Source organism: Eumetopias jubatus, unplaced genomic scaffold, assembly GCF_037043125.1.
Source record: "Eumetopias jubatus isolate StellerSeaLion01/CBP00866 unplaced genomic scaffold, mEumJub1_p1.0 scaffold_14, whole genome shotgun sequence".
In the NCBI taxonomy this organism is placed as follows: domain Eukaryota; kingdom Metazoa; phylum Chordata; class Mammalia; order Carnivora; family Otariidae; genus Eumetopias; species Eumetopias jubatus.
This window is the reverse complement of record NW_028274820.1, coordinates 64,994,167-65,009,758: the sequence shown is the minus strand read 5'-3', so window position 1 is coordinate 65,009,758 and position 15,592 is coordinate 64,994,167. Positions and strand designations below refer to the sequence as shown.

Below are 15,592 nucleotides of genomic sequence, written 5' to 3'. Positions count from 1 at the left end.
TAGACTATATAAACCAAAATGCTTAGCTATTCAACAAAAAAATGACAGAAAAAATATACTAATGAAAGACTAACATTCCAGTCCTGAGCTACAACAGATTAATAGGGGAATATACCAAAAAGAATGCAGAAATTCTAAAATCATAATTTATGCTCTACCTTATTTCCAGGAATATTTACAAATTTTATGTGTACCATTAAGCCACAAAGGAAATCCTTAAAAATACAACATAGGAAAAAGTGTCTATTTAGGTCCATGTTCCCTTTCTAAAAGCACACAAAAAAAGAAATGACAAATTGACAGCAAAAGTTAAAAAAAAAAATCACTCTGAAATTTGAAAATTCTCCTAATAAGTTTGTCTTCAAAGAAGTAATAGCCTTCCATCTATGACTCTCAATTGTTCCATATCTTTATTTTTTTTTTTAAAGATTTTATTTATTTATTTGACAGAGAAAGCACAAGTAGGCAGAACAGCAGGGAGAGGGAGAGGAAGAAGCATGCTCTCCGCTGAGAGGGAGCCCGACGTGGGGCTCGATCCCAGGACCCTGGGATCATGACCTGAGCTGAAGGCAGCCGCTTAACCGACTGAGCCACCCAGGCGCCCTGTTCCATATCTTTAAAAAGGTATTTCAACTGAAAGCTCTTAGAAGATCTTTTCATCCATTCCTCCCCCTGACATGCACAGATCACAATGATTTTTACATATTTACCAAGCATATACCATATATTCAGCTTTCTGGCTGATTATTCAGTGTAATATGCAAAAATAGAAAGGCCCCTAACATTAAAGGAGAGTATAATTGAGTTGAGGAGTTAGGAAAATCAAACAGCATTCACCAACATAAGATAAATATAGAAATTCAGAGGAAGAGGAGACCAGAGAAGAGAGGGAAGGCTTATTTATGTGACTTGAGTTAGGACTGGAAGATAAAAGAAACTGGAAAATCCAAAGAAGAAATGGGGAAAACATTCTGGTCAAGATCACTACATCGAAGAAGGTTAAAGAATGAAATGATTAAATACTGACAGTTATAGTAAGTTACTATAGTAGATATAGCCTAGGAAGAAAAACACTGAAGTACCAGACCAAATTGTTTATCCTGAAAAACAAGCTGCAGTAAGATTTTAAAGCACAACGGCTGTGGTTGCCAGCTGAAGTTTGGAAAGGTTCTCATCACTTTGAACATCCATTCAAATAGACTTCCACTTTGAGGTATATTTTCTATCTCTAGAGAGAATAACATTACGGATAAATGATGATCTTTATTTGCCGTTTGGGAAACTGACCACAGCAGAGCTAAGACACTGGCCAGGCTTCCACAGCTACTTCGTGCAATTAGAGGAAAACAATAATAGCTGAGATTTTAAAGAATACTATCACATTCATGCTCTTCTTATTCTTTAAACTACAAACTATACACTTATATCACATTCCCATAGTTTAATACAAAAAATTAAAATAATTAAACTAAAAAAAAAAATCTCTCTAATCAAGAATGCCGTTTACCCTGAAAAGAAAGAAGAAAACAGGCAGATTTAGCATTGGTTTATAATAAAAAAGGTAAAGGACTTAGACTGCCAAGTAAATGGGAGTGGGAGGAAATAAAGCATCTTAGTTTCTGAGCAAAATGCTGTTATTAAGTATAATTGCATCAACTTGATCCAAATCCAGTATTTCTTATTCACTGAAAAGAAACATATTAAAATAGCAGCAATTTCCTCTACAAATAAACACATTCAGCCAAGGAAGTTGAACCAAAAAAGTTTAACTCTAAAGGTAATAAAAAGCAGAAGCAAAATTATTTCACTGCTTCTAATTCCAAATGATAACTTCTAAACATAAATACACTATAGCTAAGTCAATAATAATCACTTTTAAAATTCTAATACAAATTACAATGAAATTCTTTCAGTCTAACTCTATACTTTTATATGCTAAAGTACATAAAAATAAGAAAAATTTTCCAATGAATAATTAAAAGCTATTGTTACATAATAATAAACTGTGGAAATCATTAATGGCAATATTTACATTTAATTGTTTATAATTATGATGTTGAAAAAGCTATGAGAAGAATAGGAAGTTTCACTTACAAATACCTCAGTTCAGAGGTGACAGACTACTTCTGAATATAGCATCTTGATTCACACTACATGGAAATTTGGTTTTTCACTCCGAACAATTTCAGTTATTTCTGGACCCTTAACTCATAAGGTGCATCTGAACTGAAACCATAAATTAACCATAAATATCTGCTCAGAAACTGTATCTTTGAGCTTCTCTGAGTACCGTGACTCTTGAAATGTGTAAATAATATATGTGTAAAATAAGCATTTCAACTAAATGGTCTCAATAAGATCTTTCCTATCCATCACTCTCCTCTGCCCCACATACACACAAAAACCACAATGACCTTTTAGTATTTAAACCTATAAGCCAAGATAAGCCACATACCCATCAGTGTGGATCTGTCTTCTTACACCTGAGTTGTCACTTGGGAGGCCAAACAGAAGAGCTCTTGGATGGATATATGGACTACTGCAAGAATTACTCTCCCAGAAGAGAAATACTTGACATTGCCCTGCTGGCAAGATGTTTTTCCTGTTCTAAATCCTTTTAAGTAAATCTGATTTAAAATGTCTGGTGAATCTAAGTGTTTGGTTGAACTTAAAAGACTATCTGGTAGATGTTGTAAAAGCCAATCTTAAAATTTTATATTTTTCTTCAGATACAAAATAACTATAATTTAGTTAAGTGCATAGCAATTATATGATGGTATTTTCTCATAAAACATGAGAAAGCAACTTCTTTTTAAAATAGTCAATGTTTTCAAAATGGTGTTTCTATTTTTCCAGTATTCAGGCTTCAGATTAACCATTAATGCAAATATGAATACCCTTCATTGAGCTTCAACAATTTTACACATCCAATCTCTTAATTTGGGAGAATTAGTCATACTGATCAGATACTACAGGTGCCACTGAAGAATTCTACATATGGTTTTTAAATTTCAATAAAATTATCTAAATAAGCAGAACTGACTAGATCTAGGGAGTCTATAAAGCTTTAGAGAAAGTTGAGTTTCTAGGGGGAATGTGGCTAGCTCAGTCAGTGGAGCGTGCAACTCTTGGTCTCAGGGTTGTGAGTTCAAGCCCCACATTGAGTGTAGCGATTATTTAAAAATAAAATCTTTTAAAAAAAAAAGAAAGTTGTCTTTCTACATATTTACTGGGATTTTCAATTCCTAAACATAATCTGAGATGCTAAAGGTTAGTCAGGATCTTGCCTTTTATACTGACAACCTAGAAAAATTACACAGTTATGTCTCATTTCTCTTATTTTTGATAAATTTTGTAAATTTAAGGTATGGATTTTATCTTTCATTTTAAAAGCAAATTGGTCCTATTTAAAATCTGAACTGTCTTAAATACATAATCATTAGCAATTCTGCACCACTTGACATAATAAGGTCTGAAACAAGTTTTGATGTTTAATAGTCTCAGTCTAATAATAACTGATCTCTAAATGGAACCCATCAAATGCCTGAAGAAATCCTTTCCTATTTTAAAAAAAAAAATCTATCAGGTAAGCCATTTTCTTTAAATCTTTAATTTACAAAAGATATTTCACTAGAGATACTAAATAAAAATGATTGAGGAGATTAAGGAGTGCACTTATCATGATGAGCACTGGGTGATGTATGGAATTATTGAATCAATATATTGTTCACCTGAAACTGATATAATACTTTATGTTAACTATCTGGGAATTAAAATAAAATAAAAATGATTGATGAAGGCTAAGTAAGGCCTTTTTATATCCTTTTCCAATAAAAGTTATATTTTAAATTGTTTCCATTGTTCACATTCACACTACAATGTCACTTGTCATTCCTAGTAAAATCACTTGCTATTGTTTCATAAAACTTCTACAAAATTCCTAGACTAAGATCCTAAAACAAAGTTAAATCACTTACTGTAAACAGCCCACTCTTACTGCTACAGGAATATGGGGAAGCTGAGTAGCCCACTTCAGTGTCACATCCTGATAAATATGCAACATGTTATTATGGTTTCCAATCAAAGTATTTGTTGTTCCTTCAGAAACTGTATGTTGAATATAGAAAAGAGGATAATAAGAAAACAGTTATTTGCAATAGTATAACACTTTTAAGGGATTTATGATACAAACTAATTCTAACGTCTTGATGGAAAAGCATAAAGTAATAAGGTATTTATTTTAAGTAATAAAATAGTATTTTTCAACTTCAAGCACCAATATCAAAAATTAAAATAATAATTTTACAGACTTGGGAACTATAAGTAGATAGCAGCCAACATTTTTGCATTTTATCAAGAAAGCATGAATTTCATTAATATTTAACACAATGAGCTAATGGTTCTTACTGGGCACTGGCTACAGATAAGTCATTCCATTAGGCATTACTATGCTCCTTTCTGCTTATAAAAGAATCTGGTGTTCTTTTGCAAATATCTTGAACTGCCACTTTTTGGAAAGCATAAATGTATACCTGAGGCCAATTCTCCAAGACCTTCTATGCAAAGTAAAATGACTGACAAAACCAAATGTGTGCTTTATATCAAATGTGTATTCAAACTTTAAAAGTTAAAATTTCCATTACACGTTCTGTATAAAACTATTTTCTCAGATGTTTAAAATATATGCATGTGAATTTGGCTTTTCCTGATGTATATAACATAGCCTTGACATATGGAAAAGATAAAAGAAGAATCCTTCTACCCACCTGAGCAATACGGGAGAAAACAACTTGGGCTACAATCAAGTTTCTTCATGAATCGAATCTGTCCATTATCCTTAAGGCAAAAAAAGTTTCTTTCACCAAGAACAAAAACAGAAGATGCTGACTGATTGAAAGAGACAATACATATATCAAGTGCTTGCTCTCCAATATTTAGAGTCCAATCCACCTACAAAAGAAAACCTAAAATCAATTTAGTTGCTAAAAACAAAGCATTTCAGTCACTTACATATCAATACAATTAAGAAACTGTTTTACAACAAAGCAGACATAAAGATTGGCTGTCTTCATTCACTTTTTTTTGCGATGACCGTGTTTCTGATATTTTATACACTCTAGTAGACTTTGTGCCATCTTTTACCAGATGATATACGCTCTTCAGTGGTTCAAAATTACTCATAAATTTGGGGAATGGGGCAGGAAAAAAGAATACTCATATAAATTTAACCAAGGAGGTGTAAGACCTGTACAATAAAACTATAAAACATTGATAAAGAAACTGAAAAACACTAATAAATGGAAAGATATGCCAGGTACATCAATTAGAAGAATTACTATTATTAAAATGACCATTCACCCAAAGTGATCTACAGATTCAAATTCCTATCAAAGTTCCAATGGCATTTTTCACAGAAATATAACAGAAACCCTAAAATTCATACAGAACCACAAAAGACTCCAAATAGCCAAACCAATCGAGCAAAAAGAACAAAGCTCGAAGCATCAAATTACATGATTTCAAAGTACACTACCAAGCTATACTTAGCAAAAGCAGCACACTGCTGGCATTAAAAAACAAAACAAACAAACAAAAACAACCTAGACCAATGGAACAGAAAAGAGCCGAGAAATAAATGCATTTACAGTCAACTGATCCTCAACAAAGGTATCAAGAACACACAGTAAAGACAGTCTCTTTAACAAATGGTGATGGGAAAACTTAATATCCACATGCAGAGGAGTGAAATTGGACCCCTATCTCATACCATATCCAAAAGTCAACTCAAAATGGGTTAAAGACTTAAACATAAGACCTGAATCTGTAAAACCATTAGAAAAAAACATAAGGAAAAGTTTTTTGTCATTGGTTTGGGCAATGATTTTTCAGATATGACCTCAAAAGCACAGGCAACAACAGTAAAAATAGACAAAAGGGGTTGCATCAAACTAAGAAGTTCCTGCACAGCAAAGGAAACAATTAACAGAGTGAAGAGACAATCTATGGATGGGAGAAAATACCTGCAAACCATCTACCCAATAAGGGGTTAATACTCAAAAATACATAAGGAGCTAGACAACTCAATAGCAAGAAAATATCCTGATTTAAAAATAAGCAAAGGAATTGAACAGATATTTCTCAAAAGATATACAAATGGCCAACGGGTATACGAAAAAATGCTCAACATGACGAAATCATCAGGGAAATGCAAATCAAAACCACAATGACATATCACCTCACACCTGTTAGAATGGCTATTATTAAAAAGACAAGAGATAACAACGGTTGGCAAGGATGTAGCGAAAAGGGACTCCTCATGCACTGTTGGTGGGAATGCAAATTGGTACAGCTACTGTGGAAAATGGTAGGGAGGTTTCTCAAAAAATGAAAAATAGAATGACCATATAATCCAGCAATCATACTTCTGGGCATATATTCAAAGGAAATGAAAACAGGATATCAAAGAGATATCTACATTCCCATGTTCACTGCAGCATTATTTGCAATAGCCAAGATATGGAATCAACTGAAATGTCCATTGATGGATAAATGAATAAAGAAAAATGAGATATTATATAGAATATATATACTATATAATGTGTATAATATAATGGAATATTATTCAGCCTTTAAAAAGAAGGAAATCCTGCCATTTGTGACACATGGATGAACGTGGAGGGCATTATGCTAACTAAGTGAAATAAGCCAGGCACAGAAAAACAAACACTGCATGATCTCACTTACATGTGGGATCTAAAAAAGGTAAATGTATATAAGCAGAGAGTGGGATGGTGGTTGCCAGGGTCTGAGGGAAGATGGAAATGAGAAGATGCTGGCCAATGGGTACGAAGTTTCAGTTACACAGAGCTAATAAATTCTGGAGACTTGATGTACAGTCTGGTGACTATAGCTATAATACTGTACTGTATAGTACATATACTTGAAATTTGTTAAGATAGATCTTAAATGTTAACATAAAAAAAGGTAACTATGGGAGGTGATAGATGTGTTAATCAGCTTAATTATGGTAATCATTGCACAATGTATTTATATATCAATAGATGTAGTTTACCATAAGTTTATATAATTTTTATTTGTCAATTATACCTCCATAAACCTGGAGGGGGGGAAAAGGCAGGTAGAGAATTGGTTGAGAGAATGCCCTATGCAAAGTGAACCACCTATACAAAGATCTTAAGACAGAAAAGGAATGATCATGACTTGTTCAAAAAATACATATATAGGGTGCCTGGGTGGTTCAGTTGGTTAAGCGACTGCCTTCGGCTCAGGTCATGATCCTGGAGTCCCGGGACTGAGTCCCGCATCAGGCTCCCTGCTCAGCGGGGAGTCTGCTTCTCCCTCTGACCCTCCCCCCTCTCACATACTCTCTCTCAAATAAATAAATAAATAAATAAATAAATAAATCTTTAAAAAAAAATACATATGTACACATAAAGAAGTTATCTGCTTCACTGAAAAATTTCCCTAAGAGAAACTTCCATATTGTGTTTACTTTGCAAATCAAATTTGATAATCACTAAAACCTAACCAATATTGTTGTAACTATAATATTTTAATATAAAGACAATTAAAAGTGTATCAATATGTATATACAGAGCAGTCATCAAGCTGTCCCAGGAATACAGACAGGATCCTCTATACCTCAAGAGCTACTCCAGGGTAACTCCGTATCTCTGGAACATGGTCAGTGTTTAAGAAATGCTTCTTAAAACAAGGAAGGAAGGAAAAAAAAAAAGGAAAAAAGAAAAATAAAAATAAAACAAGGAAGGAATGAATGTAATGAACATGCTTCTCAGAATTCAGCCCCCGATCAATATTTTTAAATTAAAAAAAAACAAAACAGAAAAGAGGAAAGACATGGGCTGACATATACAGACATATACTGTATTCAGACAGCAATGACAGTGAGATGGCTCCACAAAAGCATCGGGACAAAGAGGAAATAAGACTGCCCTCAAAGTTAGGCTCTAATCAACAAATAATGGATCAAAGAAGAGATATGAAAACTCACACTAACGATACAAATTTCTGACCATCAAGATTTGACTTAGATATTTATCTACTTCAGGTATTAAAATATCTGAAGAAGGTATGAAATCCAAATGGGGCTGGACAGAAGAACAAATATTATTGGTGTATATATAAAAACAACCTGAAGGAGGAAGACAGCATAGTGAATATAGGTGAGTGATCAGATTATCTTCATCTGAATCAGGATTCAACACTAAGAAATTATTCAATTACCATTAAGTTCAAGTGTAGCTGACCCATAGGAAAAGATTCCATGGTACACAAAGCATAAATGTCAGTCCCATGAGTCACATTTCTCCTTACATTTTAATAGGCCATCATTCTAGCATTAAGTATCACTGTTAGGGCGCCTGGGTGGCTCAGTCGGTTAAGTTTCCGACTCTTGATTTCGGCCCAGGTCATGATCTCAGAGTCATGAGATGGAGCCCTACATCAGGCTCCATGCTGGGACTGGAGCCTACTTAAGATTCTCTCTCTCCCTCTCCTTTTGCCCCTCCCCCCTTCTCTCCATCTCAAAGAAAGAAAGATCACTGTCTATAACTTGGGCTGATGTGTCCCTGATTCTGAGAGATGACGATTCATTCAGAATGGATAAGCAAACCAAGTTTCTGATGCTGCAGGCTGAGATCCAGCCAGTAAACACTTTTAATTCACTAGGTACTGAGTGCCACTCTCTGTGACCTCCCCTTAGGGAAATATACCACATTCTAAATTAATGAGTCTCAAAAAACACAGAAGTTTACTAAGAATAATAATTTTAAAATTCTTCCACTTCCAGCCAAGACAGAGTAATAGGAAAAAGACTTTACCATCCCACCTGAAACAATACAACGTGGACAAAACATATGAAACAACAGTTTGCAAGGCACTGAATATCAGACAACAAAGGACAGCAATCCCTTGAGAACAAAACAAATGAGGTGAGTGGTATGACTGCTCTATCCTTGAGACAGTTTTCAGGCCATGGCCCCAGGAGGAGGAACCAAGGCAAGGCCCAGCAAACTCCCTGAATTGAGGAAATGAACACTGGGAGTTCAGAGAAAGCAAAGCAGATGAGCACAGACAGCATGCCAAAAGGGAGAGAGCAGTGCAGGGACGGAACTTTGACATCTGTAAAGAATCCTCTCAAATATTCATCTGAGTACTTACCAGCACATTCATGTAAGGAAACTACCCGAAGCCAGGGAAAGAACCACCCAAAAGGATTAGAGGTAACAGTGCCCAGCATTCATACCACCTGGAATACAGCCTGTGCCTGCCAGCAGATTAGAACACCTCATAATTCAAAGGAAGCTGAGGAGAACACTCAGAAGGGTCTTGTCTCAGGAGTGGGGAATAAGCAGCCTCGGGATGAGTGCTGCTCTGGTCCTAGCTAACAATCCAAAAGGATCAAGCTGCCCAAGTACCATTAACTACATCCCAGGCCTAAGCTCAAGAACAGTTATTGGAATACAAAAATATCTGGCACCCAAAAGTAAAATGACTATATCTGGCATCTAATAAAAAATCAGCAGACATGTAAAGAAATAAGAAAATATGATTCGTAAGGAAGAGATAAATAAGTCAACTGAAACTAGACTCAAAACTGATGCAAGTGTTAGAATTAGAAAACAAGGACATTAAAACAAATTTTATAATTGTATTCTACATCTTCAAAAAGTTAAGTAGAGACATAGAAGATATAACAGAAAAAGAAACCAAATTGAACTTGTAAAGATGAAAACCATGAGAATTAACACCAGATTAGACATAATAGAAAAAAGGTTAGTAATCTTGAAAACATAGCAAAACAAAATAGAAAAAAAATGTTTTTAATGAAAATAAAATCTGTGAGCTGTGAGACAACTTTAAGTAGGCTAATGTATGTGTAACTGGAGTCCCCAGAGGAGAGAAGAAAGATGGAACATTAAAAAAAAAAAAAGTTTGAAGAATTAAGAGTCAAATATTTTCTAATTTTCATGAAAACTATAAATTCACAGATGCAAGAAGCTCAACAAATTCTAAGCACAAAATAAAGAAAACTACACAAAGCCACAGCATAGTCTAATTGCTTAAAAGAAGTGATAAGAGAAAATCAGAATAGCAGCCAGAGGAAAAAAGATACTATCAAGAGAGGAACAAAGATAAGAATGTAGGCAGATTTCTCATGAGAAACAATGGGAGCAAGAAGAGAGTGGAGCAACCTCTTAAAATGCCAGGGAGGGAAAAAAAAAATCTGTCAAACTAAAACCTTATACCCAAAGAATATATTTTCAAACACAAAGGCAAAAAAAACCTTGGAGACAGAAAAACTGAAAGAATTCATCACCAGTGGACTCTCACTGAAAGAAATGTGATAACAAGTCCTTCAGGAGGAAGAAAAATGACACCAGATGGAAATACAGTTTACACAAATTAATGAAGAGGACCAGAAATGGTAGCTATATTGGTAAATATATTTTTTCTTATCATTTAAATCACATTAAAAGATACTGAGTATTTAAACAAAAATGATAACAATGTAATATGGAGTTTATAGTGTATGTAAAAATATAGCATATGACAATAACACAAAGGCTGAGAAACAGAAGTATGGTTCTTATATGTGAAATAGTATAATACCACTGAGAGTAGATCATGATAAGTTAAATACTGTAAACTCTAAAAGAACTCCTAAAATAACAAAACAAAGAATTATGACTAATAAGCCAACAAAGATAAAATGGATCATACAAAATACTGAATAACTCTAAAAGAAAGCAGAAAAACAGGAAAATGGAAACAAAGAACAGATGGGACAAATAGAAATCAAATGGCCACATGACAAATTTAAACCTATCCATATTAATAATCACATGACATTTGAATGGTCTAAAAAACAAATTAGAAGGCAGAGCCATATCATACTAAACAAAAAAGCAAGACCCAACTATGTGCTGCTTAGAAATGAATTTTCACTACAAAGACACAAATTGGATAAAAGTAAAAAGATGGAAACAGATATATCAGAATAATACTCATCAAAAGAAGAATGTTACCAGAGCAAAAAGATAGAGGGTTACTTGATAATGAAAAGGGTATATGTTCATTATAAGACATAACAATCTTAAATGTTTATGTACCTAATAAAAGAATTTCAAAATACATGAAGCAAAAAACTGACAAAATTTCAAGGAGAAACAGACAATCCACAGTCAGACTTCAATACCCCTCCCTGAATAAATGAGAGAAATTAGTAAAAAAAAAAAAAAAAAAAAACTAATAAGGACATAGAAGATCTGAACAATGCTATCATCCAAACTAACTGACATTTACAGGACACCCAAGAACAGCTAAAAAAAAAAAAAAAAAATGGACATTCTTTTCAGGTGCTCAGTGAAGATTTACCAAAATAGACCACATTCTAGGCCATGAAACAAATCTCAATAAATCTCAAAGAATTCAGAGTCATACAAAGTATTTCCCTAACCACAAAAGAATTAAATTAGAAATCAACAAATAGTTAAGAGGTAGCGCTGAGTAACATAGGCAGCTTTTAACTGCCTTCTCACAACTACCTTATTAAAAGCATTCCCCTGGATAAATTTTGTTTCTCTGCAATAGACTTAATGTTCCATGGCATCAGAGTCCTGCCAAGTGACTGTGGTGTAACAAAAGGAAGTTTTACTGCTATTTCTTACTCAACTTATTAATTAAAGGAGAATGGGAAAATCACTCAATTGTAACTGCCTTCAGAATACATCCTCAGTGTAAGGTACAGAGTAGTATCAATAAACATTTACAATTAATAAGTAAAGGACATTCCAGACTAAATAAAAAAATACGTGCAGAAGCCTTGAATCAAGAACAGCCATGGAAAATCTGGAACAATGAGAAGCCCATGTGGCTGGAGTGCAGAATATAAGGGACAAATGGAAGAAAACCACTATTGAGGAGGAGGTCAAGGACAATTTGACTACCATTATCAATGTCATCTTCATCATCTAGATATTTTGCTAAGTGCTATAAATATATGTGTGTGTGTGTGTATATATATATATATATATACATATATTTCAATGGCAACATTGTAAAATAGGTATTATCACCATTTTGCAACTGAGAAAACTGAGATTTAGCAAGGTTAACAAACTTGCTCAAACTTGCTCAAAATTAGTAGTAAGTATAGCTCTCAAGATCTGACTCCAAGGAGCACCTGGGTAGCTTAGTTGCTTAAGCATCCAACTCTTGGTTTCAGCTCAATCATGATGTCATGAGTCATGAGATCGAGCCTCAGCCCCTCATCGGCTCTGCACTTGGCGGAAAGTCGGCTTGAGGATTTTCTCCCTCTGCCCCGCCCCCTACTCGCAAGTGCTCTCTCTTTCTCTCTCTCTAAAATAAATAAACCTTAAAAAAAAGTCTGACTCCAAAGTCTATGCTTTAACCATTATCGGTATGGTGCCTCCAAATTCCATGAAAAAGTATGTCATATTTGTATTTGTTGTGTTCTCTCTTTCACTTTTTACTATTAAGAAAATATGTTTTCATTTCATTCTTGGTTCAAGTTAGCCTTCCTTCCTACCTTAATTTCTATATCCTAATACAAAAAATTGGTTTTCTCTAATATTCTTCCTTCCTTGGTATTCTAATTTCCACATTATTTCCTCATGTGGTTTCTTAAGTATGTGTCCATCTCAAATACACTTTACTATTTCCATTATAATCTTCAATTCCTTCTGTTTTTTCCTGTCTATGGAGGTTCTCAGGATAAAGAGTTCACAACCATCATCTATTTCCTAATTTTCATTAAACAGAGAATTTACCATTTACAATTTTTCTTCAAACTATTTTTCAAGTTACCAAACTTCTATCTTTGTCTTTGAGCCAATTTTATCTTTGTGGGCTATGAATTTTTATCTTTTGCTTATATATTTAACCACATGCCTACTTGTAACAATATTTTTGCTTCTTAAAGGTTTTTCTTTTTTAATTTTTCTCTTTTTGCTATGTTGTCTTATAATCACTTCAGTTAAAAGTGACCTCATCTGCACATTTATAATTCTAGTGGTGCAATTCTATGATCTAATAAATTATAACAGGAGCAGACATGTGTCTCCATTGCTCAATAATAGCCAACTAAATTTTTGCCCATTGATAGAATCATAACATAGAAAAGAAAAATAATTAAAATAAATCTTTTTTAAAAACTTCCTTCCCAGGAATTTTATTCTGGAAAAAAAAATTGGTGGTTAGATATGACATTACTGAAATTCTTATATAATAAAAAAGGCCTTACAACAAGTCTCTTTCCAGAACCAAGTTTTTGTTGTTCAGTCTCCTGTCTTTTATCTGCATCCGTTGCAAAAGCAAGTACTTGGTACCTGTTTGAAAGATATGAATAATTATAAGTCATTTTATAGTTAAAAGGTATAAATTACTTTAAACTTTAAAATCACATAATCTATAAACTTATGAATTACTTTTTTCTTGGTTTTAAAAACTGTAAAATTTAAGACTGAATTCTTACTGGATGACACTGTGACATGAAACTATGTAAAACTGTCATGATAAAGAAATTATAACCATGTCCCAAAATTCCATATTGGGAAAATAGCTCTGCCTACTATCAAAGCATTTCCCTTAGAACTTTATATGACACACAACAATATTCAAGAAAGATCCAACACCAAAACACCACATAGAAAAAAACATAAATAATGCAAAGCAGCCAGATGTAGTAGAAATTGTTAACAGATATTCTATGAGCCCAGAAGACCACAGTTTAGTCCCCAGATAAACCACTTACTAGTCGGCAAATTAATCACTGTGTCTTAACTTCCCCATCTACAACATGGGAATAATAATCTCTAACTCAAACATGGTTAAAAGAATTTAAAAATAATTTAATGTCTAGTATAGTATCTGGCATATATTAGGTGCCCAATAGATCAACAAACAGACAGACACAGATTTACATATAAATAGAGATCAATCACTTAGTAGTTTATCTGGTAGTTAATAAGTTCTCAATAAGGGGTATCATGTACATTATGACTTTCTATAAATGTCTGATAGCTTTTATTTCATTAGTAACCTTTAGCTTAAATCATTCCTAAAAACAATTCACAAATATCATTCAATCTAGAAATGATTAACTTAGCCAATAAAATTTAAATTCTCTTATTTCCCATTAATTAATGGTATATTGTTAAAATAATAATCCTACTCTGAATGAAGAAACTTCAGACTCATAAATTCCTTTCTTTCCTATTGAATCAAAACTCTTGCATTGTTCTTCCATAGCTAAAAGGAAAATCAGTAGATATATTTGGACATCTCATATTGTCTAAGAAAAAAAAAGCTGAAAGTGTAAAAATCAATGACCTGAATGAATAAAAGCAATGTGGAATACCTAAATAAGCACTAAAATGTACACTGGTATTCAAATGTCATATACCAACTCTTAAAACTATCTCAATCAGAAATACTTGGTAAAAAAAAAAAATGCCTTTAATTGCAGTTGAATGCAAAATAACTATGAATTAAGATCGACTTAGCAAGGTATTCATGAAAATCAGTCTTATGGTTAATATGGAAGCTGAATGTATATGAATTTCATCAATTCAATAAACATATAGTAGCGATCTAATACATCTAATATATCTAAGAGTGCTCTGTGCTAATAATAGGAGGTATGCACATGGTTCCTAGGGAACATGGTGGCAGAAACAAGTAATTGAGATGGAGATATATGTTTTAGTATAGGTTCAGGAGGAGAAAGCCAGGTTTTAAAGAATAAGTGAACACTCATCATGCTGGTAAAGAGGTAAAGGCATTATGGCAAGGCCAACAGCACATGAAAAGGCAAGGAGTAAAAAAAGACATGAAAGGCCATGACAGGAGTTTAGGAGAGATGCATGGCAGGGAGGAATGAGTCATGGGAAATGAGACACAAAAGGTAGGAGGGTGAAGATCTCAGCCTTGTAAAACCATGCTAAGAAATTCCATGGGCAGCTGTAGCAAATGTCTCCATACCATTTGAGACTGACCTACAAAATCCCTCTGTCTCCAGCAGTGCCAAATAATTAGACCTCACATTCCAAGCTTCAGATAGGATTATTTTACTCTTCCCAGCACAGAGTAACAGAAATAGTATGCACTGGTGACTAAAACATCAGCCCCAGAGCTGGGCCTGCTATGGATCCAACCTCAGGCAATTAATTACATAGGCGGTTCATTTCCTGCACACACCAACCTGCTAGAGGATGATATGGATATTAATGAGATTGTTGTAAAAATCCAAAGCTTTTGAGCTGTTTGAAGCTTCTTAAAGAACTACAAAGCATTATTATATCATGCAGGAATAAGTGAGCCCCTAAAGTGGCCTCATTAACATCAAAACAGCAGGCAGAGACACAGCCAAAATTGACTCCTGATTTCCAAATCCAGACCATTGCTCTTCCTGGAAGACAGCTCAGAAGAGTATTTTATTACTAAATGTAACTGACAGTAAATTGAGATGATGACAAACTTACAACAGCATCTATTTTAAGTTCTTCCTTAAGTCCTCTTTACTGTGACC

At 33.8% G+C, this 15,592-nt stretch overlaps 1 protein-coding gene across 1 annotated transcript in view; it reads right to left on the bottom strand.

Moving 5' to 3' along the window:
* BBS9 (Bardet-Biedl syndrome 9) overlaps nucleotides 1-15,592 on the bottom strand; it is a 470,178-nt gene that overhangs the window by 350,340 nt on the left and 104,246 nt on the right. The window contains exons 7-9 of the mRNA XM_028092268.1: nucleotides 13,307-13,391; nucleotides 4,767-4,950; nucleotides 3,978-4,107 (exon numbers count right to left, since the gene is read on the bottom strand). Coding sequence (XP_027948069.1) covers nucleotides 3,978-4,107; nucleotides 4,767-4,950; nucleotides 13,307-13,391 — 399 coding nt within the window. The remainder of the gene's footprint in view (nucleotides 1-3,977; nucleotides 4,108-4,766; nucleotides 4,951-13,306; nucleotides 13,392-15,592) is intronic.